The sequence below is a fragment of the Lithohypha guttulata genome (genome assembly GCF_036872675.1).
Source record: "Lithohypha guttulata strain CCFEE 5908 chromosome Unknown scaffold_7, whole genome shotgun sequence".
Taxonomy (NCBI): Eukaryota; Fungi; Ascomycota; class Eurotiomycetes; order Chaetothyriales; family Trichomeriaceae; genus Lithohypha; species Lithohypha guttulata.
In genome coordinates this window covers 149,372-175,296 of record NW_027042756.1, presented here as the reverse complement: position 1 = coordinate 175,296, position 25,925 = coordinate 149,372, and the positions used below count along the sequence as shown (strand labels likewise).

The 25,925-nt window shown below is 48.2% G+C and overlaps 10 protein-coding genes across 10 annotated transcripts; 5 read left to right on the top strand and 5 right to left on the bottom strand.

Moving 5' to 3' along the window:
* Window positions 1–932: 932 nt before the first annotated feature.
* On the top strand, window positions 933–2,867 carry LTR64_007907 (uncharacterized protein; the record flags this gene model as incomplete). The annotated part of the gene is made up of 3 exons (XM_064902223.1): window positions 933–1,921; window positions 1,997–2,448; window positions 2,509–2,867. 3 exons carry the CDS (start codon window positions 933–935, stop codon window positions 2,865–2,867), a joined length of 1,800 nt encoding a protein of 599 aa, XP_064751197.1.
* A 121-nt stretch (window positions 2,868–2,988) lies between these two features.
* LTR64_007906 (uncharacterized protein) lies at window positions 2,989–4,775 on the bottom strand (the record flags this gene model as incomplete). The annotated part of the gene is made up of 4 exons (XM_064902222.1): window positions 2,989–3,286; window positions 3,339–4,245; window positions 4,302–4,622; window positions 4,694–4,775. 4 exons carry the CDS (start codon window positions 4,773–4,775, stop codon window positions 2,989–2,991), a joined length of 1,608 nt encoding a protein of 535 aa, XP_064751196.1.
* A 796-nt stretch (window positions 4,776–5,571) lies between these two features.
* On the bottom strand, window positions 5,572–7,304 carry LTR64_007905 (uncharacterized protein; the record flags this gene model as incomplete). The annotated part of the gene is made up of 3 exons (XM_064902221.1): window positions 5,572–6,303; window positions 6,369–6,782; window positions 6,831–7,304. The coding sequence occupies 3 exons, from the start codon at window positions 7,302–7,304 to the stop codon at window positions 5,572–5,574; spliced, it is 1,620 nt and encodes a 539-aa protein (XP_064751195.1).
* Window positions 7,305–9,161: 1,857 nt separating this feature from the next.
* Window positions 9,162–10,415, bottom strand: LTR64_007904 (uncharacterized protein; the record flags this gene model as incomplete). Its single annotated transcript, XM_064902220.1, has 8 exons — window positions 9,162–9,289; window positions 9,344–9,452; window positions 9,518–9,611; window positions 9,659–9,809; window positions 9,855–9,976; window positions 10,027–10,223; window positions 10,280–10,326; window positions 10,379–10,415. The coding sequence occupies 8 exons, from the start codon at window positions 10,413–10,415 to the stop codon at window positions 9,162–9,164; spliced, it is 885 nt and encodes a 294-aa protein (XP_064751194.1).
* Window positions 10,416–11,015: 600 nt separating this feature from the next.
* LTR64_007903 (uncharacterized protein) lies at window positions 11,016–11,377 on the bottom strand (the record flags this gene model as incomplete). The annotated part of the gene is made up of 3 exons (XM_064902219.1): window positions 11,016–11,143; window positions 11,191–11,260; window positions 11,324–11,377. The coding sequence occupies 3 exons, from the start codon at window positions 11,375–11,377 to the stop codon at window positions 11,016–11,018; spliced, it is 252 nt and encodes an 83-aa protein (XP_064751193.1).
* Window positions 11,378–12,727: 1,350 nt separating this feature from the next.
* Window positions 12,728–13,795, top strand: LTR64_007902 (uncharacterized protein; the record flags this gene model as incomplete). Its single annotated transcript, XM_064902218.1, has 1 exon — window positions 12,728–13,795. The coding sequence occupies one exon, from the start codon at window positions 12,728–12,730 to the stop codon at window positions 13,793–13,795; it is 1,068 nt and encodes a 355-aa protein (XP_064751192.1).
* A 1,047-nt stretch (window positions 13,796–14,842) lies between these two features.
* On the top strand, window positions 14,843–15,823 carry LTR64_007901 (uncharacterized protein; the record flags this gene model as incomplete). The annotated part of the gene is made up of 1 exon (XM_064902217.1): window positions 14,843–15,823. The coding sequence occupies one exon, from the start codon at window positions 14,843–14,845 to the stop codon at window positions 15,821–15,823; it is 981 nt and encodes a 326-aa protein (XP_064751191.1).
* Window positions 15,824–18,804: 2,981 nt separating this feature from the next.
* On the top strand, window positions 18,805–19,074 carry LTR64_007900 (uncharacterized protein; the record flags this gene model as incomplete). Its single annotated transcript, XM_064902216.1, has 1 exon — window positions 18,805–19,074. One exon carries the CDS (start codon window positions 18,805–18,807, stop codon window positions 19,072–19,074), a length of 270 nt encoding a protein of 89 aa, XP_064751190.1.
* A 1,221-nt stretch (window positions 19,075–20,295) lies between these two features.
* On the top strand, window positions 20,296–20,760 carry LTR64_007899 (uncharacterized protein; the record flags this gene model as incomplete). The annotated part of the gene is made up of 1 exon (XM_064902215.1): window positions 20,296–20,760. One exon carries the CDS (start codon window positions 20,296–20,298, stop codon window positions 20,758–20,760), a length of 465 nt encoding a protein of 154 aa, XP_064751189.1.
* Window positions 20,761–20,920: 160 nt separating this feature from the next.
* Window positions 20,921–22,239, bottom strand: LTR64_007898 (uncharacterized protein; the record flags this gene model as incomplete). Its single annotated transcript, XM_064902214.1, has 3 exons — window positions 20,921–21,492; window positions 21,541–21,850; window positions 21,913–22,239. 3 exons carry the CDS (start codon window positions 22,237–22,239, stop codon window positions 20,921–20,923), a joined length of 1,209 nt encoding a protein of 402 aa, XP_064751188.1.
* Between the last annotated feature and the right edge of the window lie 3,686 nt (window positions 22,240–25,925).

Here is a 25,925-nt window from a genome sequence, read left to right as displayed (position 1 = left end):
CTCGGATGCAGGCCCTCAGGTTGCGGAAGGTAGACTGGGTACAGCAAAAATACATGGTCTTGCTATCCAGTGCCGTCCATCTGAACTACGGATGAAAACTTACACAGATCTCTCTCCTCTATGTGAAAGAGCAAGGATTTCACATCGTTGGTACAAGAAGATTCGACGTCGCGCCTGCCGACGGTAACGATACTTGCCTTTCCTCCAGAGGCAAGTACGCAACACCTACCCCGCAACAAAGATCGGCGAAGCCTAAGCTCCCGCGACGACTGGGCGCGACCACCTCTTTCATGTTCATCCGCCGCAGGTCGAGTTGTCGAGAGCTCGTAATGAAAATGGAACAGCATTCATTGGTGATGGGGGGACTTTACACTTTGGCGACTTTGAATCTTGAACATGCTTGAACCTGCTCATGCTGTACCGTCCAATCTTCCAGTTGCCACCTCGGTGTCGCGCAAGAAGAGGAGTACTGCTTGCGAAAGATGCAACAAACGACGTGTGAAATGCGATGCATCGACTCGAGGCATACCATGCTCCGAATGCAACAAAATTAGGTCAAGGGACTGCAAACTAGTTCAGTCGAGACGAACTCGGTGAGTTTAACGTAGCTTGCGATAGCAGAATTCTGATCCGACATCGACAGAGGGCCTAAGGGTCGGTATACTCAGTTTGAGCAGAGTGAGCGGAGTGTCGCCACTCGTGAGCAGACCAGGGATTCATCGGTTGATATCTCGATTGAACCTGCTACCCCAGGTTCCGATCACCACCAACAGCTCGAAAATGGCGCTCAGATGCACAGAACAGCTCAGCAGCCTGAAGCACCACTAGACCTGACTAGGTTGATAAGTCTAGACAGACATGCTTCACCAGGTATTTCAGATGTGGACCGAGCAGTCGAGTCCGACGAAGGAGATCACGTACTACCCGAACACATGGCTGTGCAAGAAGACAGTGGGAGAGCCAACTTCGTTGGTGAAAGCTGGTATGCAAGTTATATCATATCGGCGAGTGCTGCGAGTCACTCAGAGCTTCATCAGACGGTTGAACGAGGCTCGGGCCAGGCGACGAAATCGAAGTCTTCAAGATATCAAGCAAGCACATGGCAACCGCGGCCTACTGATCTTCCCACTCAACATCTTACAGAAAGACTACTCGAAGCATACTTCACGAGGTTTCATATCTTTTGTCCGATCCTGGACCGATCAATCTTCTTAGCCGCAGTCAAGAACGGAAGCATTTCTATCACACTATTGCGATGTGTTTTATTCGTGGCTTCGATCCACTGCGATGCGGAGATCTTCCATCTGATGGGATACTCGACACGATTCGACACCAGCGATGATCTGTTCAGCAAAGCGTGTGTGGCATTCGACAATGACACCAAGGTCGATCGTACCACCTTGATCGTTTCCTCTTACCTGCTTCACTATTGGTTCGGAAAGCCTACCAGTTATCGAGATAGTTTGTGGTGGCTTGCAAGCGCAATTCGTTCGGCACAATGTATGGGCTACCATCGCAGTACGAAGGATAGTAAGATGCCGTCCAGCGAGAAGGCCTACTTCAAAGTTTTATGGTGGTGCCTCTATATTCGAGATAGGCAAATATCGTTATCGGCAGGAGCTCCTATGGTCATCAATGACCTCGATCACGACGTCGAGGAACTGAAACCAGGTGACTTCCCTGATGAATCTCCAGAGACTGCAAACTACATGATCGCGCAAGCGACGCTTAACCAGACAGCGTCGACCCTGTATTTCCGATACTGCTCGCCATCAACACAACAAGGTTCTATAACACATGCGAACGCAAGTGCTGAGATTCAGGAGGCTTTTGAGCTATGGTATGCCGACTCAAAGCTCGGCGCTAGACCTACATCCGACATCAAAGACCGTCTGGTACTGATTTTGAAGGTTTGCTATCAGTAAGTTCGCGCCTGAATTACGCTCCTGCATCTTACCAGGAATGGAGGTTCTGTAACAGTGCTGATAGTGGACAGTTTCTACACGATCAACTTGCAACAGCGACTTCAACGTATCCACCATAGCATGCACCACGACAACTCATACACTATCTTCAGGAACGTCAGAAACGCAGCTGACAGCATCACAGGCCTCATAGAAGACTCTTTACTATATTGGCAACCTGAACACTTCCCGCTCATCTTCGTGACCGCCATTTTCTCGGCCATGACTACGGCTGTTGCCGATCATGGAACTCACCAGCCAGAACAGCTCTCACTTAAGTTGCGTCCTAGCCTTCTGGCGCTGAAGCAGTTCGAAACTTGTCACATTACCGCCCGGTGGATCCGCACGCTCTTCATGGACGTTTTGCAACGGCTGGAGCGTCGATCAAGTAAGAGATCACGTCGGTATCGGCAGTCTAGCAAGCGGCAGCAGGCCGGGACTCAGGCGGAGGGAGCCACTAGTGGGCCTGAGATATCTGAAAGTCGTAAGTGCTCACCATTGTGCTATACTCACATAAAATGCAGGCTGAGATCGTGTCTTTTAGAACATGTCATTTCAGATGAGGCAGCCACAATACCAAATCTGCACAGTGGACCAAATTTTGTCAATCAGCCTGCTTGCCCTGTCAGCGCTGGGACACCCTCTCTTTCGTCATATTCATTCGAATCGCCAAATTCTTATCTACATGACTCCTCGATTGCAGGTGGAACAGCTTTAGACCACGCATCGTCCACTGGACCTATGAACACGTCATTTGTCGACGATCTATTCACGCAACCTAACAGCATGTATGGGTGGTCAGGTTTCGACAATTTTCCATCACCTAGCACGTTGCAATTTCAGTCGCTGTATTTCCTAGCTGACCTCGGCATGTCAAACTTCGAGGGTAACACAAACCCCTGAGACAGTGTGAGTTTGGCGAAACCAAGCGACAAGACACTTTAAATAACACAAAATTCCAACCAATTATTTGCATTGGTCCAATTACATTACTGATTTACATATGACTACTATGCTAAGCAGCTCAGACCGTGCCAATCTCGACCTCCTGCACTGATGCTTGGTTGCGAGCATTGTGCTTCTCGTCGGGAATTACAGTCAAATTCGAACCATCCTGCTTGTTAATGATTGTGGCAGTATGTTCAAGACTGTTGAGACAAACATGCTTGCGGAATTGTCTTGGGTTAATGCGAGCTTCAAACATCTCGTCCAGTTCAGCCATCGTTCTTCCACGTATTTCTGGATAGCGGAAAAATGCCCAGACAAAGGATATGAGCATGAAGCCGGCGAAGATGAGGTATACCTTTGGTCCCAAATTGCCACTACATCGACTGTCAGCAAATCGCACGAACATCTGTGAAGGGTTGTACTTACGCATCAGCATTTGTGATGTATGGCAACACATATGAGATCACAAGTGTCGCCAAATTGGCATTGAGCAAGGAGTATGCCGTGGTCACGTTACGAAGACGTGCTGTGGGGAATTCCGCGATGGCGCACCATTGCAGAGGACTCATGGTGGCTGCAATGAAGAATCCGAACACAAGGCAAAGTGCTGCGATCGCCGTCATGGCCTGTTTGTCGGTTGCCTGCGCGAAGCCTAGTCCACCAATAGCGATATTGAGGACAAAAAGTACGCTTGTCGCCAACAAGGCCTGTTTCCTCCTGCCCAAAACTTCGATCAAGACTTGACCCGTGCATGCTCCACCGAGTTGCAAGATTGTCAGTGCAAGGACCATCAGGAACGGGTTGGCTTGGTTGATCTGAATGAAGAATATGGCAGCATATGTAGTGCTGAAAGCCAAACCAGAAAGCTGCGTGATAATGACAAAAGAGGAGGCTAGGAAAGTGCGTTGAAGATTCGCACCTTTGAAGATGTCCACTGGCGATACCTTCTCTTCCTTGGCGGGGAGTGCTCGTTGATGTCTCATGTTCTCCAGCTCATTGTCGATTTCTGCGTCTGTATAGCCCTGGCGGACAGCGACAAGACTTTGGCGAGCCTTGGCGTCTTCACCTTTGATGAGATAGAATGTGGGCGACTCCATGACGAAGAAGACAGAGATGACGATCAAGACTGGTCCAGCCAGCTGCAGGCCAACGGGAAGCCGCCAGGCGAAGTTGGTCATGATAGCATATGTGGCATAGTTGATGCCAGAGGCAATGACGCCAGCAATACCGATGGTCACGGCAGACAGTGTCATGATCGAGCCGCGAATCGAAGCTGGTGCAAGCTCTGCGGATAGGGTGATGGCCATATTCAATGTGACAAAGGTCGACATGGCTGGGATCAGAAAGTCAGCAAGCAATACGCAAGTCGAGGTCAAAAGATGTCCTTACCTGCAATGGTCCTCCCGACAGTCAGCACAGCCAGACTGACACCAATAGTCTGCAGCACCATTCCCACAAGCCCGATCACACAGCCAGTATAGATGGTCACTTTGCGACCAAATCGGTCAGCCATCAAAGCTATCATCACAAAGCCAAGTACGGCTCCGATGGTTGGAATGGACGACACGATGGAAGTATCTCTTGCGGTCAGGAGGTATCCTTCTGGAGTCAGGGTGCCGAAGTTCGCGACAAAGGTTGGCATCGCGATGACACCTGCGTAGATGTAGGCGTCGTAGCCAAAGGTAAAGTAGCAGGTTGAGAGGAGCATGCCTGATGATCTACAGGTCAGCGCTGCAGCATCGAAACAGAAGAAGCGAGATGAGATCTCTCGGGCCACTCACAAGATATCAGGAGGCGCCAGTTATGGGTGAGATTGTGGCGAGCGCCATAATGGCTCATGTTGATGGGTGTAGCAGAAGCCATGGTTGTGGTTGTTGGCGATATACTTCTTGTCCAAAGTCGAATAATCTATCAACTCTTTGAACAGGGACAGCAGGGCGACGTCTCTATTATACACCTTGGAATCGAGTTGTCTTCCTCCTTCTCAAAGTCCTCCTCTGCATGTCTCCGCCGTCTCGCAGTAGGTGGATCCCCAGTCGTTTGCTACGACCATAGCCGAATATTAGCGTCGCAAATCCAGATGGCGCGTCGACTTTCGCCTATGGTTAACACACTTTGATTGGTCTTCGGCTCAGTCGATGTCTGCCTTCCCCACGTTTTGAGCTACAGGATCCATTCCACTTCCCCAGATTTCGCTTCCTCCGAAGTACACCGTCGCTGGCATCCACCACTGCAGCTCACACGACCTGGGTTAGTGCTGCGGTGACAGTTCGATAGATTCGGATCAGACTAGCAGTAGGTCGTACTGTAGTTCACTGATTGAGCATTTGACAGAAACAGATGAGGGTAGTGGAGCGGTTTGACTTCAGCAGAGGCTGGACTTTTTGATGTGACTTTGAGAAGTTGTGGAAGGTCTACAGGACGATATTGATACTGGTGGCGGATCGTAGGGCAAGCGAATCGTCGCCCGTGTGAAAGCGGTACATCCTGATTTAGCGATCGTGCTACTGCGAGAGTGTGTTTGCCATGAAAAGCTCGCTACTCGGCCTATTGATAGGATCTATTAAAAGTGTATGGCGATTTCGGGAGGTTCAAATATATGTGAAACCATGGCATGTATGTTGAGAGCCAACGAGGTCGAGCTCTGACCGCGTATGCATCAAGCAAAAAGACCTTTCTGCCACCACACACACTGCTCCTTCGCGCTCGGATCTCGTGTTTCCTCAATACCAGTCTCAGCAAAATTGAGCATTACACATTCACCTCCTCTAACCCTCATCTTAGGCAGGTCACTTTCTCCCGTCCCATTAGGATCGCCATAAATCACGAAATTGGTCAAGTACTTCTGCAGCGCATGTGCGAGCTCTTTACTTTTCACTTTCGCCATACCTGGCACAGCTGGAATTTCCTCTTTGCCTTCGTTGTAGAATGTGTATGGCACGTCTGTGCCGTGCTTGCCGGGTTCAAGGCTCATTAGGTAGTTGTAGGTGTTGTTGTTGAGGGCTGTTGATATCGCGTTGTTGTGTTGTATGTAGATTGCATCGCTGATGAGACGCTGTAGACGAGCGCGTGGAGTGGTGTAGTATGGTGGTTTGCTGGAGTAGTGGATGCTGTTTACGCCTGTTCCTATCGGTTTCTCCAAGTCAGATGTTGCTACTGCAGGGTAAAGAGTGTCTGTGATGTAGTCCTTGGTGGATTGGTTGATGCCGTGGAAGGTGCGGTCGAGATACATTGAGAGATACGAGGAAGTGATATCGACTGGTTCTACATAATCGCATCCTTCATTGTAGCATTGGCCCAGCATTACTTTGATCTTTGTGTCGAAGGAGCCGGATAGAAGAAGCTTGCCAGGTAGGTCTGGTGTGAATGTCCCATCAACCACAGGTCCAAGCTGTGAAATTATTAGCTGACTGGTTCTTCCATACAGACTATCACTTCGAAGGTAGAATGCCATACCAGAAATTGACCATATGGTGCTTCATCGACGACAGCAAGATTCACCTCTTTCAGTCTTTGTTCCGACAAGCTTTTTAGCTCTTCCAAAGTCTTACAATTGGCGTGTCTCAACGCTGCATGATAATGACGGTTCATGACCTCGTGACTGGTAATAGGATAGAAACCGGGACTTTGTAAAATAGCTTGCGAAAATGGAGATTTGCCTGCTGAACCACCATATGCTGTGATCTGGTAATAGATCGAGCCTGCCCCTGCGGATTCGCCTATAAGAGTGACTCGACCAGGGTCACCACCAAAAGCCGAGATATTGCTCTGAATCCATTCAAGCGCTGCACGCTGGTCCAATAAGCCCAAGTTTGGTGTGCCTCCTTCACTGACATAGTCGGGACCTGCAAGAAAGCCAAAGACACCAAGCTAAGGTGGTCAGCACGTATCGAGTTGGTTGACCGAAATTGGACTTACTCTATAGTTGATCGCAACGTAAATGATAGGTGTCTCAGATCTGGCAAGAAGACCAGCGCCTGAGCCGAACAATTCTTTCGATCCTGCAGTATAGCCACCTCCATATATCCATACCAATACTGGTACACCTTTACTTATTGCCGCACGTGCCTCCCAGGCTGCTCGAGGAACCTTAATATCCAGACAGAGGCAATCTTCTCCACCTGCATACGGCCATTCTATCGACCCTCTAGCCCATATCGGAATGGCTTGTGGAGGGATGTCTCCTTGATAACTTGACTCATTGTCATCCTTCCGACGCAGAGGTGGCTCTGGTGGGTGAAAGCGACGGTCTCCAGTAGGTGGTGCTGCATAAGGAATGTTGTTGAATAGATAGAAGTCGCCTTTCTGATCATAGCCAGAAGCTTCGTGTATAGCATAGTCCAGATCGACCTTGGGGACGTCTTCGACTGAAGTTGTGCCTCCAGCTATCATGTTGCTGGGCAATCTTTGTGTTAAAGCTTAGCATGCAAACGGTTGTCGTGATGTGGACGTCCTATCTCCTGTGCTGTGGGCTATCATTGATAAGTAATTGAGCAGTGCATCGGAATTGGTGTGGTCCAGTGAATGGCTTTACTGTCAAAGGAAAGATCACGTTAGCTAGCTCTCTGTGTACACTCTGTTTCCTAGCCATCTCGGCTATGGTGCGGCTTCGGTGACTTTGTATGAGGTCCGCCACCGGTACCCATAGATTTAGGTTCGCTGAAGCTTCGCGGCTGACAGCGATCACGAGATCGAGGGATGACACTAGATCAGGAACAGTAAAAAGTATGAAGACTCCAAGCAATGATTCGTTACTTGTATGAAATCAAGAAGTGATAGAACGGTACAGCATAGTTCGCGTTCGCCGCTGATGGTAGCGGCCCTGCTGTACCTCGGCACGAGGAAAGCCTCTCATCAGCCGTTGTCTGGGCTTGACCCAACACAATCGTCATGAGCGCAATCGATACAACCACAGTCACTCGAGTAGATACAACATTTCGGCGCTCCTTGCACCTCCTTATACCTCCTTGCACCTCCTTGGACCTCGTTGACCCTCGTTGACCTTCGACCATGTAGCTGAGTTATGTCTCTCTGGTAGCATTCGCTTCTTCCTTGAGCATCCACTCAGGCTTTCTGCCGCTCATTACGATATAGAATACATCTTGTCTCCAAGCTTGAACTTCTTGCCACAGCATGCACAACTTGTGCCTCTTCGTTTGCACGGTGCTACACCATGCCAATTTGTTTGCTTGAAGTAGTCTTCGAGGGGGTTGTTCATTTCCAGCGACTCGTTAATCATATCAGGGTTGCCTGCACGTGGCGGTCCGATTGTTGCACGAGATGGGCGAGCATCAGATTCTGGGAGTCTCTGTCAGTGATGCAAGACCTGCAAGCAGGCAGTTGTTTTGACTTACTGCTGAATTCTTGGGTTGAATGGTCATTACCCGGACCAGTGACATCTTCTTCCTCTTCCTCGCTCGAGAATCGATACACTGAACTTGAATCAGCTCATGTGTGAAGACCCAGGGATTCAAGAAGCCACTTACCAAGGTAATGATATATGATTGTAGCTAGGATGCTCAGGATTCCAGCCAAGAGCAGTACGTTGTTAGTACCAACAAGCCAGACAGTGGTTGTGATGGCTAGCAAAAATCGCGCTTGAGTGAAGGTAGGATTGGTGATTCGTGACCAGACTTCTGACGTGATAACGATCTGTGGGCCAAATATCACCATCAAGGTCGTTAAGATAGCTGTGGTGCCGATGAGGTAGCCAGTAGCTGCGAAAGCGACAATGACGTTGGTGAAGACAAGAACCTTGTCTGCTTGAGTTATACGCGTCCAAATATCGCAATGGATCTCTGGCACCATATCGTCTGCAGATGTCATGGTTCTCAGATATTGATCTCTCTCAGGCCACGTCAAGTGTCGTGAAGCACAGTCTGAATGTTGACCAAGGATGAAGAAGAAGCACAGAGCTGTAAGGCACTGGAATCAGTAAGCCACGATGAACGGAGGAAGGAGCAACACTGGAAGGTGCAGCTACGCGTCACTGTACCTGCCATTTCAGCTTGTTTTCAAACTATGCGTTCTGGCCAATACGAACGCAAAGTACAGCAGTGATTCTCTTATCACTGTAGCTCATGATAACTTTTCAAAATCAAGACCCTTTGCTGCTTTCCTGCAGAATGAGCAGTATACCAACACGCTCTCGACTTTAATGTCCTGAACAAGCAGGCCGAACATGAAGCTGTAAACTTCATCGTTGCTAGCAATCACTTCTCCGCTAAGACCTCTCACTGAGACCTCTAGCTAAAGACGCAGACCGTCGGCCTCCTTTGTATCAATCAAATCGTGAATACACTCTGTTTCACCTTCCCCCAGGTCAGCAGGTGGGCGCAAGACTTTGGGCTCGTGATCATCCTCAATACGGACATAAACTAGAAAAGTATTAGTCGTCTGAAAGCTAGTACACGATTGACGTTGACGCTTACCACAACGTCTGATCCCTCGCTGACGCTCAACAACCTCTCCTCCAGCATTTCTGATGGAAGGCAAGCCCTGGGTTGGATCGCCCTCAAACAAAACTGGGTGCAGTTTGACCTTCAATGCACGTTAGTCTCTATCGATGCGGATGGATTTCTAGCATTGAACATGGTCTCACTCACTTTGATCTTCGAGCATTTAGTGGGAGCCTTGCAGAGAGGGCTCCAGTCACTTTCTGCTGACTCTCCGAATGCGTTCGTGTACGTCAAAGCATGACTGCCGCTGTTAGCTACTACAAACACCTTTCCACATGGACATCTTACGAGGTCTTCTTGCCCCAAAATTGAGACTTCTGCCCATCCTTGGCGAGGTTGCTGTTTCCTGAATTGACTACTTCTTTGACTGGTACAGCACGCCTCTCCTCGCCTTCAAGATTCTTGGGTACCACAGGCAGTCGGCTATTCCATCTTTGTACTATATCTCATCAGTATGGCTCGTGCCTCCGGGCTATATACTCACTACTATCCTCCAAGCTGTCAATCACTGCAACTGATGGCTTTAGACATTCCTGAACAGCATTCGTGATGAGCTCTTTATAGACACTCAAGTGAAAATCGGCAATCTCCTGGTCAGCACCTTCACTATCATATTGAACTAGCTCCTGCCGCCGTCATAAAAAATGAATACTCACAGCTTTTCAATGTTCCATTCCTTGCAAACCTTGCCTATAGGCACCCAGCCCAAACCCAAGGGCTGCCAATCATCTGTCACGAGAAATTTACCGCTGTCTTGTGTGGTAGTGACGACATTCGACGCGGCTCTTGTCTCCAGGATGCGAGTATTGAACTTGAGGAGAACTTGTCGCGCTCGATCCACGTCATTCTTGACCTGGGTATTGTCTTAGCTGTTGTTGAGCACCTCGTGTCTAAGAAAGTGATACCTACATCCCAAATATTCGTCTTTAAACTGGCGAGTGTGGTCAGGTAAGCAGCTAAGCGATTCTGAATCAGCAACGGCTATGAGATTCAAAGGAGGATCCTCACAGTATTGGACCCATGCTTCTTGCGATTTTGACAGCATTCCGCGACACACAATAATGCTGTTTTCGTGGAGTCAGTTGATGGTCTCTACTGCTGTGCAGAATACCTCATGGGCAGGACTAAACGTACGCCTGTATAATGGTTAGCAGTCATGATGAACAACAGGTTCTCGAAACATACTTTGTCAAGCATCAATAACCAATGAACTCCGAGAAGACACAACTCCAACATGTCTTGAGAAGCGACATAGGAAGCGTCCTCAAGCTCGGTTCGGATGTCATTTACAATTCTGAACAGGTTGTATCTCTCGGATACTAAGCCACGCTCATCGGGCTGGATTGGAAAGATTTGAGAGAATTTGCTGGGACCACTCGAAGCAGTCGTCGACTTCAGTACGTCACTCTTGTCGCTAAAAACGATGCTATGATGAAAGCTGTGAGTAAGGTAGTAACCCTCATTTCTAACCAGCAGGAACTTACACAGCTGAGCTCACACCCGATTGCAGTTGATTGTATCGTTGGTGATGAACGGTATTTTTGAGGTCACCGATGCTTTTCTTCAGAGCTTCGGCCGCGTTACTGATCCTCTTCTCCAAGTTGTCCTCGAGACTTTGAACACTGCTTAGGATCTTCTTGATATCTTATTCGGTCTTTCGAAGGTTGATTATGTTGGCTGGCTGATCAAGCGGATTTGAAGGTGCAGAAGGAGACGGAGAGTTGTCACTGAATATAGCTTGCGTCGCAGGCACAGCCACATCTATGGCAGGTCCTAGTGCAGTCAGCAAGAGTTATCAAATGCGTCCCGAGATAGTATACCTAGCCCAGGAACTGCATGAGCGACCACGCCGGTAATATTGGCGATCTCCTTGACAATTGGATTCTGTTGCTGATGTAAGAGAAGAGCGTCAGTTTATGTCAATCGGATTAGTTTGATATCGCCACGACTTACCACGAGATTCTTGACAGCCCCGACAGCCTTGCCGATGAAGTCAAAGAAACCCATAGTGGCACTAAGTTGTAGATGAAATAAAGACTTGGCAAATTGACAATCTTGGTTTTCTGCAAAGAGGTTCCTTGCTACAGCGGAGATATTTGCAACAATACATTCTTCAGAAAGCCTTCCTATGTGATTCTTATAGATGTGGCTCTTCCTTATACCACACCACGATCCCAGGAGGAAGCTGAATCTCAGACTCGTGTCGAAGGCCCCTCCACAGCTCCTTGGACGTCTTTATTTCCAGCCACACGTAAGACTAGCACCCATACTGCGGAAGTAGCAAGAAAGTCGGTGTGATAAGACTTGAAGTCTCCAGCAGCAAGCTGATCAACATGATGCTCAATGAGAGTGGATAGATGCCATGCGGCCATGCACAGGATAGAGTCTGGATGTCGCCAGTTGTGTTTGCTGTTATGACATGATGCTTATTCAGGGTTGCATAAGCTGCATCAATTTCCATAGTAGAGTCAGATGAAGGATGCGTACATGGTTAGGAGACCATGCAAGCATTGAAGACATGTAGAGAGTGGTGACGCGATGATAGACAGCTATGTATAGAATTGGTATCAAGGACTTGCCGACGGACTCAGTGGTAAATCCCATGCAAGAGTAGCTGACACTCTCCTGTCAGACAACACCTGGTGCTCTCGCAGCAATATCTTGAAGGAAAAAAGGCATGGGTATTGCAACCCTACTCGCTGCTGATGAATCACATTTTAGGTCACGGCACACTGTTGCTAGCAGAATGCGGAACGGAGCGAAGACGGCTCAAGGCCGTCTCTTAACTGTCAACGAGAATGTGACTGTTTCGAACGATGATAGGTTGAAGAAAGAAAGAGGTAGTGCAAAAAGTCCTGCCTAGAATTGAATCTATGTCCTCCAAGTGAGCGAGCGATCTACCTCTTGTGTTTTTAAAGCCGGCCCTAAACACGTGACTAATTTCTGCCCGTCCGCTTATTCCACCTGAGTGTTGTGAGAGAGATACAGTACAATATCTTACACCACCACAGCTAACGCATACACATACTCTTCGATCTATGCACAGCACTTTATAGATATCTACGCAAGACGAGTGATAGGCCTGTGCTTTACAGCCGAGTTTCTCCTTTACGCGTGTTCGTTTGTTTCAATTTTGTGCTCAAACCTGATCTATCTCTCTCATCTTCTTTCCGTTCGTTTCTTTTCACTCCGTCCATAATCATTCCTTGAGCGCAGCAAATTGTTTGTGCGATGCCCATGAAGTTCTTCGCTTGTCGAGACTGATAGGCTGCTCTGTGCGTTGCCGGCCGTTGCAGGAAGCGCCAATTTTCTATCTTCTAACCATCTAACACGCATCGTCGTGAGCCTTCCGACACCATGCCTTCGGTCATCCCTCCATCATCCTCGATGTCTCCTCGATCTGGAATGCCTCCGGTCTATTACGAAGAAACGGCACCACAATGGCTGTTCACATCCGACGAACTAAAACAATCTACACCATCACGAGTTGAGGGCATGCCTGAAGATGTAGAGATGCTGAACCGTCGCAAAGGAATTAACTTCATCACTTCGGTCGGTATAGCCCTCAGACTGGATCAAATCACCATCGCGACCGCTTCGATCTATTTCCAACGATTTTACATGCGCCATCCATTGCAAATCGGTACTAAGGGTGCCCATCATTACCAGATTGCTGCGACCTCAGTCTATCTGGCGTACAAGAGCAAGGAGAATCCGCGTAAAATGCACGAGCTCATAGTTGCCGTATCCCGTGTCGCTCAAAAAGATCCGAACCTTCTCATTGACGAGCAGAGTAAAGAGTTTTGGAAATGGAGGGAAACGATCCAGCACCATGAGAACCTTATGTTGGAAGTTTTGTGCTTCGATCTCGATCCTGGCTTGCCATATCCCGTCCTCTTCGAGTTTTTGAAATATTACAACGTGCAGGACAACAAGAGATTACGGAACGTTAGCTGGGCTGTCGTAACTGACAGCTTCACCACCCCCATGTGTCTGTTGGTCCAGCCACAAAGTATTGCTGCTGGTTCATTGTATCTGGGTCTCAAGCATACAGGCCTTACTCTACCAGACGATGAATTTGGCAGGCCTTGGTGGGATACCCTGAGGCTGGATCCTAAAGAGATGGAGGTCGTGCTAGAGACCATGCTTACTACTTATGAAAATCCACAGATAAGAGGGTCAGCTGGGCCTGAAGTCTATGCAAGAGACATTGACACCATGAACTTTGAACATACAAGACACGTTACTCCAAGTGTTGATGGCGAGAACACGCCTGGCCAGCAGTTGCACGATCGTTCAGTACACTCCGACGCTAATGGAACCACATATGGAGGTAACGAGACTAATGGTAACCATGACGAAATACACGATGAAGACATGAAAAATGACGGTCAAAGTGGAAGTGAAGAAGGCGAACTTGGCTAGGGATTCAGGTGCAACGCATGCTGCTTCCAATGAATATTCCAGATCTGGCTACATCCACGCTAGAGACCATGAAGAGAATCGTCGAAGATCTTACTGAGACTGGTTGGGCAACAATGCAGGTCGGCAAGGTTTCAGCTATGCTCACTGAAAAGACGTAGTCTGAGGATGCTTACAATTTCGATATCTGGCAGCACCTCGACATTCGACTTGGAAACTCGTGTCTTCAGTAGACCCTCCATACCTTCACGACACTCATTGCAGTAATCCCTGACGACTCTCCGACCGCTGTCATGCTTGCAATCGATCCCCTGAGCATGGGATTGTCCCGTTTTGGAACCTCGACCATTGCCAGAAACTGGATAATACTCGCTTACCAGCCAACTCAAAGTGAAAAGGCTCATTGCCATTGACCTCTCTGCGATTACTCTCGTCCACGGACCTTTTGTGCTTTGCCTCTTTTGATTTTGCTGCTTGTGCTGGACTAGTTTCTGTCGATGTGAAATCAGGCAGGCCGCCACTATCAACGACGTCCTTGCTTGAGATTATCTGATTGTCTGGTTGTACTACTTGCGGTTGGTCAAGCTGTAAGTCAGCAATCGACAGGGCAATTTCGAATGCCGTTCGTGTATCGAAACATGGTCAGCTGCTTCTGTTGACAAAATTTCTCTGATATATCTAGCCAATATATGGTATATACCGACCAGCACCGGATCCTCCTCGTTTTATGCAGTTGGCATCTGCTTCGGTTAATATCCTTCTCGACATAATGCCGTTACCAACACACGTCGCTGTTTGCAAAAGTGCTTTGCAATATCTGATGAAACACGTAGGACACACGACTCGATATCACTTAGCACAATCAGAACAACGAAATGCTGCGCCGCATCTCGGTCTTATAACACGCTTCGATCTCAACCTGATATCTAATTCAGCACAAGATAGCCGTTCAAATTTATCATCTCACGAATACAATCTGCTCAAAAGACCTCCATTGGAGCTTACAATATCAATATGAGCAGTCGAACGAACATGTCTGTGTTAACAACCATGGCAGCACTAGAGGCGCCACTGCGCTGGGCAGAACCATGCGACATCTTACGCATGGGCCTCGTCTCCTACGCAGGCTTTGAGCCAATCAATTTCCGTGCTTGGATGAGTCCTTACCACAAGCAGTATCCCAGCGATATGCTGGCTTTCGAACGAGCCACTGCTCAGGACTATCTGGCAGATCCGGACTATTTATGCATCGTCATTGAAAACAACCCCAACCCTGATGAGGTTTCCTTCACAGGTGCAGTAATTCCATCCGACGACGTCGCCGCGGTTCGGCATGGAAAGAGAGTGCAAGATCAAGGCCGAGTAGTTGTTGGGTATGCCGTATGGGTGCTCAACAAGGACATCATGCCTGGACGAGTTGAGGAATACAGTCTTGACCGCCAGCATCTTAATGGCGCATGGCCTAGCGTGTGCTCCACACCAGATGACTGTCCAACGCGGGACCAGCATTCTGATCACCAAGATCCAGCGTACGAGCTGCTCATAATGTTGGGCGATGAGCACCTCAAGGATTGTGGGGTTATTTTAGAATACCTTGTTGTCTATCCGGCATACCAGCGACGAGGTCATGGACAAGCACTCCTCAAATGGGGTATGGAAATTGCAAGGATTGACCAGCAATCAGCGGGTGTTACCGCTGCTGACTCGGGCATGATGCTCTATGAAGCTATGGGTTGGGTCAAAATAATGCCATACGGAATGGCAGCGGATGAGGTGTCGCCTGAAGGATTTAGCGGTTGTGTCATGAAATATTACACGCAGCCCGAGCAGACAAGTGGACAGGCTGGCGGACAAGATTGGCAGGTTGAGTCAGAGACAAATGTGGCTTGCAATCAAGACGCGAAGGACGCGAAGAATGACATCGGGGTTCAAAATCTGGTCGACCAGTTAGAAGAGATAAACGACGTTGCCTTGTCGCTGGCGCTGACATTGGAGCAGACCAGTCTATCTGAAGAAGATTTAGCCCTTTGAAATGAGAAACTTTACGGCGGTAATATGATTTCCGTCTGGGAGGTAACGAACCTATTGTCGTTGTCAAACTTTACAGCAGACAGATACAAGGCACACGATTGTGCATTGGTACCGGCACAACCTGGTAGTGGGAAGCCAATCGTGTTGTCCTGCGAAATCGAAGAAACACCGACCAACCATCTTCATTCAGCTGATCAATTACTCCTGATCTTGACTAGGCAGACAATTTGAACTTTGTCACAACAACCTGCTTCCTCCAGGCAAGAAAGACCAGCTCCAAAGCTTGTAAGTTTTTCCAGCACATAGTTTCAACCAAGTACCCACTGCTCAATGCTCGCTGATTCCTCCAACTATTTTCAGCTTATCCAGGTACCAAACGTCCACCGAACTTCAGATACCCCGTCACATGCTTGTACATCACCAACGCTTTCGGTCCTTGTGCTCAACAACGACAAAATCATCGTCAATCCCACTGGGATTGGGAGAGGCATTATCGTCGATATTTGTCCAGGCCTCGTCTTGTGCGCTCGAATCAGCAGCTGGAGTGAGGCCGTCGTGATTGCTGTTGTTGGCAGTATCTGAAGTTGCGGGATCAGCTCTATTTGTGGTGCTGCCAGGAACTATTCAAGGCCACTTTCCGGAGCATCCGTCGTATCTAACTCAGCGTGGTCAGTGTTATCGTTGGAGGATGCCTGGTCTGCTTGCATAGGCACCATCTCATGCACAGGCACGGTGGTACCGCTTGAGGCACCATGCGCAGCAGCCAAAGCTTGCTGATTCATACTGGCAGGATCGCTGTTCGATCTAGCGTTGGTTGTTTGATTTTGTTGTGCTGCTAACGTTCATGTGTGCCACGACGGCTACAGCCGCGTGTGACCAAGACGAACGCGTTCATGAAGTGGTAATTGAGGGGTTTTAAATGGATCCGACATTGAAGTTCTTTCTACACCAGTGTTACAGAGTACAAGTGTGGAAACACAGTAGTAACATGATTGTGGAAGAACTTAACATACTAGCATTCTGCTAGCAAGCATCGTCGACAATTTCATACCAAACAAGCCGCAGAACAACAAATGCACAATAGTCAAGCGCAGGATCAGTGTTTGGTATCTATCTGCACACGTTCACATTCCTCAAGGACGGGAATCTTCAGATACAAAGATTGTACGTATTGGGACGACAAGAACTCCGGATCACCTTCTGCACTGCTCGAATACCTCGACTCGATCTCCTTGACCTGTGCCGAGCTCCTCGACCTAAGCTAGCTTACCCCAAATCATCCAAATAGTCGCTCCCTCGCTTATCTCGGCGCCGGTCTATTGTGATACCTGCTAACCAGCACCAGTAATTGCAGCAAGATATCGTCTGGAACATCGTCGATATCGAGCTCAATCTCTCCTGCCCGCGAGTCGGATAGAGCTGGTACACCGACCTGAATAAGTCGCAAAGCTAGGGCCATCGGTAGCTCAGGAAGATGTGCTACTCCCTCTGCGATGTATTGTCTTTCAGCAAAGGTCACTCGTCGTGGTTGAACCATGCATCGACTTCTTCCTCTTCCTCTTCTCCTTCTCCTTCTTCTGCTGCTTGAACAGTTGGCTGGAGGCTCTCTGTGTGTCGAGGGGTTCTCGGCGATAGAGCTGTTCCTGTTATTGTCATTGTCGTTGCTGGTGACCAGGCTGGTGATTGGGTTTGGCTCATTGCCAGAGTTAGACTTGTCCTCTTCAGAGTCAGGTGCAGCTTCGACTTCAGCTTGAGACTGGGTCTGAATCTCAGACTCTGCATGTTGGGTGCTGTTGTTTCGATCCAACCAGTCGAGTGCCGTGGTTAGTTCACCGTATGGGTTGACGCTGCTATCTCTGCGACAAGTCATTTCTGTCGCCCAAGACTTGTGTATGTGTTTGATTACGAGACAAGATGCGGTAAGAGCAGAGAAGAACTCGCTTATGGGATGAAAAAATGAAAACATGGTAGAAGCAACTAGCATTATATCATGTCGAGCAGTGCGTGTTTGCTTGAGGCTGGTTGCAATGTCAGCAAATGGTGGCGAACAAAAGCTGCCGCCTGAGATATCTGGATGATTAGATGGCCAGAATCTGCTGGGTTCGCTGATGGCCATCTGCCTAGCACAGACGTCTTGCTTGTATCCTCTTGGTTCAAGTTGCTCTTTCCACTCGCTCTGTAAAATCTTAATGCTTATATTTGCCGTAGTGTTCACGAAGATGCGCTTTCCGCCGGCGGTTAGCCTTGTTGGAATCTGTGGAAGTCCTTGCTGATCGAATCTGGCGTAGCGCAGACACAGTTTTGGATTTACTAGCTCGCTACACTACTGCGATGGCAGGACTACGCGTAACGCGTGTGCTTGTTGCCTCAAGGGCGGGTTATCTTCACGATTATCATGCCATCATCAGATCTCACATCGAATCAGTGAAGAAACGATAACTTCGTGATCTCGATATGTCCCACGAAGTCCCGACGGACGCCAACACTGAGCTCGAGGAACAGTGTCCGATTGGTGAGGCACAAAAGTTGCTAGAGTTGGAAATTACCAACACTGAGGACAATGAAGCGATATTGGCGAAATTAATGACATGCAAATGGTTGAGTGAAGATTGGTTGCGAACCCATCCTATCCCAAAGATCGATAGTCTTCTAGCTGGTGGCTTGGCTATTTGGAATTTTCTAATAACCATGGCGCAAAGTGATATATTTGAGTTCTCTGGTTTCCAGTATACATGTTTCTGTGATGCTGTACGCAGGATATGATCGTCTCCATTCACATATGGGGCTGATTCTGAAGGCGACTACCCTACTAAGGGGAAGATCTTTTGAACAGGATTGACCTTACATCACGCACGATTTCGGCTTCTATGGTGTCAGTCCTGTCCGATCTAGAAAATGTGACTGATTCAGTTGAACTCCGTTATTTTCGGGAAGAGCTTATGCCCCTAGTTGGTGAAATCGTGCTGGATTACGTTCCCAGCATGGAGGATGCGAACGAAGCAGACCTACCAGTGGCTAAAGCATCATTGGTCCTCAACGTGCTGATCAAATACATTAAGCGAACGGTCGGAGTGCATCCAGATGTATCAGCTGGAAAAAACAGAGTGGAAAAACAGACAGTCGTTCCATCAGAGCTTCGCAGATGTCACAGCTCATGCTCTGAAGAGGCAGACTGCGAGCGCCCGTATGCACAACATGAGGACGGTGCTCAACTCGAGAACATGCTCGCCGAAGAAGAGGTGACGCACTAAAGATTGGTGAAAGAATGGGTAGCGAAACGTGACGACGCTCAGCTTTTGCTCGAGGAGATCTGTGAGGATGACACACTGGCCCCAGTAAAATTCCTGGGTCCGCATCTTCACGCCATTACGTCCTGTTGTCTTGAGACTTTGCCCCATCTCTACCCTGGTGGCGAATTTACAGCACTGTCTTCAGCAAGTTCGCATAGTAATGCTATGAGTATCGGGTCTTCCAACAAGGGAGCACATTCTTGTGACGCCGCCAATGATAACGTCAAACGTCAGAAGAAACAGACGATGACTGACGGTGTCGCAGAATGATACATATCACTTCTGACTACGTAGGCACGGCCTTCCGAATCACGCTCAGACGACTATTCATGACTATATCGATACTACAAAGATACTGGCGCTGACCTAATAAAGGTAAAGTCCAGACATATACAACTCAACCACGAAGAAGACAAAGACCATTTCCACTAAAATTAGTATCAAGTCTCATCTGAAGCCACTCAACCGTCGGTACCAGCGACTAGCACTTGTATCTCACAGTTTGTCCCCAACAACATTGCGACCAGATCCACAATGTGTGAGAAAACCAAATACTCATATGGATGTGGATATTGTACCAAAATCACAGTACCTTGCGAGGACTACGACGAACACCAGAATCCTTCCTGCAAAGATGTGATTCTATGGAAATACCGTCTTGACAGGGATTGTATCTCATGCAACATTGGCAAAGGGAATGTCACCCGAGGAGTGGACGGTCAAGGTCGATATGCACGAGAGATTCGGAAGCGAGATGGCAAGTAGCCAAATATGAAAATGCTTGATCTGTCCGACTAGATTATCAGTCGCATCTATATTTATCTATATATACAACGACTCACGTGTGTGATTACAACCATTTCCAGGTGCAGTGGCCTATGTTGATATATCGGATGTCTTCGAGTGACTATGGCTTCGTCCCGAGACATGGTAATTTCGGGCTTCGTTGGTCTTTGTTTGACTATGACGAAAAATAAGCTTACAATGGCTTCAGTCATCGCCAAACAGAAGCCAACAGTTATAAAACAATGACCAACAAAGTTTTGGGTGCTCGGAACTATCTATAGAAAAAGATGTACAGGGTCAGATTGTGCCCGATGGCCATCACTATATGCTGATAGCGCCAATTTCAAGGTTCAGGACGACTGGCAAAAACCTCACAGATAGCACATCTGTCAAGAAATGTCCACCACTACCACCAATACCACCATCACAAACGTGTCTCAAGCACTCGCAGTCCTCAATCTAGAACGACCATGCAAATTACACAAAATCTACCAAGCCTACGAGAAGTTTCTCCTCGAGCACTACGAGAAACAACAAACTCAACTCGAATACACCGATGTCGATGATCTGGTCCACCTCGAGCAGGTCAATAACGCATATGACTTTCTCCTACGCCACTCGCCATATGCAAAAAGACAACCACAACCAGGACCAAATGAGCTTCCGGAATTGGAGAACCACGAGTGGTTGCACTTTGTGTCGAGGCCGGGGTTTCCTAGAAATCCCGAGTATTTGATGTATGTAAATGTGGATGAAGTGCTGGAGATGTGGCAGAGTGGACCTCCATATTCGAGGCCGACGGCGGAGTTTGTGCGAGCTGGAAAAAGGGAGTGGGAGGCGAAGCAGACGCAGAAAGGGTAGAAAGTCTTTGTGAGTACAAAAAAAAGGAATCGTCTCTAGTTTGTTTCATAAGCTTATTTCCGCTTTCACATAATCCTGAACCCTGCGTCGATCACGAGGATGAGTGTGATTTGTAGGTTTACTTTGCCGTCTTTGTTGCCACGCTGTCCGACTGAATCTCTCATGACTCACCAGGCCATATTTTGTCTGCCAGGGCTCTCACCAACTTGAGTTTCTCGACCATGTCGGGTCTCTTGATAGCATTTCCACTACTATGACTCGCAAAACCGCACTGTGGACTCACTCCGACACGTTTCAAGGCTTCCTCCTCGCTTTCACCTGTGCCTTTCGACATGTATCTCGCTGCTTCACGAACTCGAGACTCCATCTCCCCAAGATCTTCCATCTTCGGAAACTTGCTCGTGATCACGCCTAAAATGACGTTCTTGTTCTTCGGAAGGTACTGTAGTGGTTCGAATCCGCCAGCCCTGGGAGTATCGTATTCGAGATAGTAAGTGTTCATGTTGAGTTCCTGGAAGAGCTTGGTTGCGATTCGATCGTATCCACCTTCAGAGAAGTGCCTGGAGTTGACGAAGTTACCACGGCACAGATGCACACCAACATGCATGTCAGACGGGATTTTGCTGACGCAGGCATTGTACAGGTCGACATATTTCTGTAAGAGCTCGTCAGCAGAATATGTGTTATGAGAGTCCTTCTTCCATCCTTCGAGCATGGCTTCGGAACAGAAATCTGAAACTCGTTAAATGCCAGCAGATAGGCGCAGATGGGTTCACTCACATGCAAGGTTTGGGTCGTCAAATTGCACATTTCTGAGCCCATGATCATACAAGGTCTGTAGCTCGGCCTGGTAGGCTTTGGCAATATCGCCAAAGTACTCGTCGTCGTTACTGTAAACGTCGGAAGGGTAGGCCTGCCCCTGCTTGTACCGAAGGTGGTACCAGTTTGGGGCAGCGAGAGTCAGCTTGATGTTCTTAACGTCCTCTTTTGGCACAAGATTCTTGACATAGTCAAACTGATCTGTATAAGTACTCCCGACGTGCTTGATCTTGCCTGTGCAGATTACTGTCTCACCTGGCTTGTAGCCAGCCTGTCCATCAACGGGTTAGTTTCTGGGAATCGTTTTTAGGTTCGATGGTAATTCAAGCCTACCTCAGTGAAAGCTGCAATATCCGGAATGTACATGCGGAAGATGCTTGGGTCTGGCTCTGCGACTTCAGTCATACCCTCAAGGCCAGGCCAGAATTCGCCCCAGAACATATGGCGTCTGTACTCGCCATCAGTGATAGCATGGAATCCAAGGTCTTGCTGGATCTTGACGATTTCTTGTACATCGTTGTCCTCCACGGAACGGACGTTCTCCTTGTTATCCTTGCCAGCTTCCCATGCATGTCGCGTATCGAGCAGGTTATCGGTTCTGAGCAGCGAGCCTAGATGCTCAGCTCGAAATGGAGGATTGCGCTTGAGGGTTGAAGTCATGACGCTTGCCAAACTTGTTATGGCTTAGCACCAGGGAAACGTCGTGCGGACAGTTACGGACAAGTTGAATTGGCTATCGATTTGAAAGAACTTATTGTCTGCTACAAATGATCAATGTGTGCAGTGAAAAGGCTTTCGTCTTCGCTTCTTTCCAACCAAGTTGGAGTGCGTCTCATGATTCATGTTTTGATCTCGGAAAGAATCTGTCTCGGCAGATGCAAAGATGCGAGGGGAAGATGTTCCACTCATAATTGTAGAACAGATAAGTATGAATGAGGTACGGAACGCCTTTCCCCTCATCCGCTTCCTCAATACGTGGAGAGATCTTGGAAGGACTGAACGTTACACCTTGTAGCCTGGAGAGATAGGAGCTACAGTAGACAGAACTGATGGGATACATAGAGGGGAATTGCGTTCGCGGCGACAGCCTCTATACCTCCAGACACGACTTTTGAATTGTACGCAAGAAATTCTACGGACGACCTTAGGCTCGTCTCTATTTGTCGACCCGGTCCCAACTCAGACGCGATGACCATGAACGCCGAGTGTATCGCCTGTCGCCTATCGCCCATCGCCCGTCGCCCAGACAGCAGTTACTTCATGCAAATTCGGCATGTTCCAAGCACATCCTGTGTTTGTTCTTCGCTGCCAACGCGCCATAACATCGAGCTTGGTCGGCGAGAATATGTGTGCCTGATCGACCATCTATATATTTCGGCTTCACGGAATGAGGAACTCCTTCTGGCCTCTCTTGCCCTCCACCATAAAGCGATCATCACCAACAATACACCCTAGCGTCCTTGCAGCGACGAACCCAGTCAACCCCTGTCAAGTCGCCGATACCTTGCCTCTATTCTCCATGTGTTTGCGATACGCAAGGCCATCATTGACCATCCTCTCTGAACCCACAGCATATTTCCTTGCGAAGTGGCAGTTCTCATCCATATATCCTAAGATTCGTGTCTGGAATACTGGAAGCCTCCCAGGTATCCGCTCTTCCTTTACGCATGTAAGTATTGAGAACACCTCTCTTGCGTGTGGCTCATTCCCTGTGGACTTTGCATCTAGCAGCACTTGAACCATATCGTCCTCTAGTGCCACCATCTCCTCACTTTCATCAAACCGATCGGACAGCAATTCGTAAGTTGGAGGAAATGCTTCAAGAAGTATATCAGTGCTGGCCATGCCGCTTCTGTGACGGTTCTTCCACCCAGTCCTCGATGTGTCTTTCAGTCTTTGCACCAGAGCCCTTACAATATACAACCTCAATTGTGGCACATCATACTTTTCAGCAAGCTGTCACATCCTTGCAAGAACCTCGAAGTCAGATCGTGCTTCGTCAGAGTCAAAATCTTGCTGAGTAAGATGGTCACCCTGCGAGACCAGCTCACGTAACGTGAGTCTGTCTGCGAAGGAATTGTGTATGAGGGGTCTGTCGAATTCACCCAAGTACACGAATTGTATGAGTCTACTGAAGTCCCATTAATCATCATCCTGGAGGACGACTTCCAGATTGTTGTATGCCTAGCAACAATTACTACGTTGTCCAGGCTGCGAAGTGTTTTTTCTTACCTTGGAATTGCGAGTGCAGGCCGACCGAAAAAAAGCCAGATGCCTCAACGAACAGATGTCCGTGGACATGCCATTTACGGCGCCCTAGTTTGGTGGTGAAGTCTTTTTTGTTTTCATCCAAGTTTGCAGCTCTGAAGCTTATCAAAAGTTAGAACTCCCTCGAAACAGGTGGTACGTGATCTTCTTACGCCCGCAACCTGTTTTGCATCTTCTCGATTGTGTACTTTCGACGTGCGTATGGGTTAGGACGAGGGTACATATGCTCTGTATTAAAAATTGACATGATTGCGAGCTATGCCGGTACAGCAGGTGGATGTGAGAGATGCGACGGAATTCTGCTAATATTTCAAACTTCAAGGAGGAAATAGAAAAAGAAGAGCAACATACACACTTTGAGACACGCTTCCACTCGTGACACGATTTGGAAACAAAGCGTCCGCAAAGTCGGCAATTGAGACCAAAGTGAAGGTCCTTTCCTCTTTACTGAGTAGGTCATCGTGACACATATGAACGTGTCCAAGCATTATTCTTCAAACTTCACTTACGACTCGATTCTCCAGTTTTCCTTCTTTGAAACCTCTTCACATTCGTATCCATGCACCAGTTCTCGTGATAATACGTGTTTTCTATTTGAGCTTTTGAGATGCCATTCTTTCAGTGTAGAATCTCATGCATCTCATCGCATGGCCAGGATCGAGGAGACAGTTTATCTAGATACAGAATACCCTGTTTGACCCGCAGTATTTAGCCTGCGGCGATGGTCGTGTTTGTAAAAGTGAGGCTATCAGAGCTAGATCATGTCGAAATCTGATCTCTGAATGCTGGTTAGTTCTAGTTAGATTCAGATTGCTATTATCTCGACCTGGGCTGGGCAGATCCACATTCGGTGGAAAACATTGTAACGAAATGGGACCATCATAATGGTCCATGATGAGCGTCCGCAAATTCGTCTCTATCGCAGTTTCACGCTGTTGAAGCATATACACTGGCTCTGCTCTGAGTGACCAATTTTATTTGGACTACGTCTTTTGGTCCCCAATTCTCAATCCAGTCCAAGGTGCCTAAAAGTCGCGGCCGTCGGTCTGGGTGGGAATGAGAATGGACGGCGATCACAACGACACGATCTGTTGAAACAGGTAGGTAGAATTCAGACGTTTCTGTGGAGGAGCAGATAAGAGCTCGCGACACAATTTTTCGACGTGATCAGATTGTGAACCATTCTGTTAATGCTAGCTTTTGTATCCTTTGGGCTGAGGGTCACAACTCCCGCGTGCAAATCACTGCGTGTGGATTTTAACCACGAGTGTGACCCCTCTTGTGTCTTAAAATACGAACCGGGAGTCCCTAAGCCAATCGAATCCATATGCTCACAAGCAATAGCACAAGACATTAAATATGCGTATTGCCACGTTTCTGATCGTGACTCCCAATGTCTCAATTGCCGTGTAGTAATTTGTGGCTGAAAGGTCCGGCATCACACTGACACCGTCAGGAACGAGGGATCAGCCGTTGCTTGGTCATGTTCGCTGCTGCATGATTGAGCCTGAGAGACGATGGCTCGGGTCAATGCTGATGCAAAGGCAGACATTGTAACGTGGAAAGCTCGTCTGACCTCACTGCTGGATTAGAATCGACGTGCTGCACAAATCAGGAACCGTCGTTCGGGGCAAGTTTCCCGAACACCTCCCCACAAATTGAAATGTTTGACTTCTGAGTGGACACACGTCTTACTCATCACGCACTTTCAATGTGTCAATCTTCATACAAACGCAAAGCCTAGAGGGCGTGACCACTATCTTGACAGTGCCTTCCTGACAGTGCACAACATTCAGAGATAACAAATAGAGCAAGGACAGTGATCGCAATCACCAGCACAGGGACTGACAAGCTGCAAAGTGGCGTCATAGGCATGTGCGGCGGTGGGCACAAGCATTTCGGCTGGAACAACCTCAAAAGGTTCGGAGGGTTAAGGGCATTCTCCACTACCAATCGATCCCGCTCCAGGCATCCTTGCAGCCCAGGAAGATTTGGGTGGACATTGATGTGGGCGTCCTTTCGGCCACTCACATCCACATGCTTTTTTGCTCTCAGGTCACTTAATACACAGCATCTAC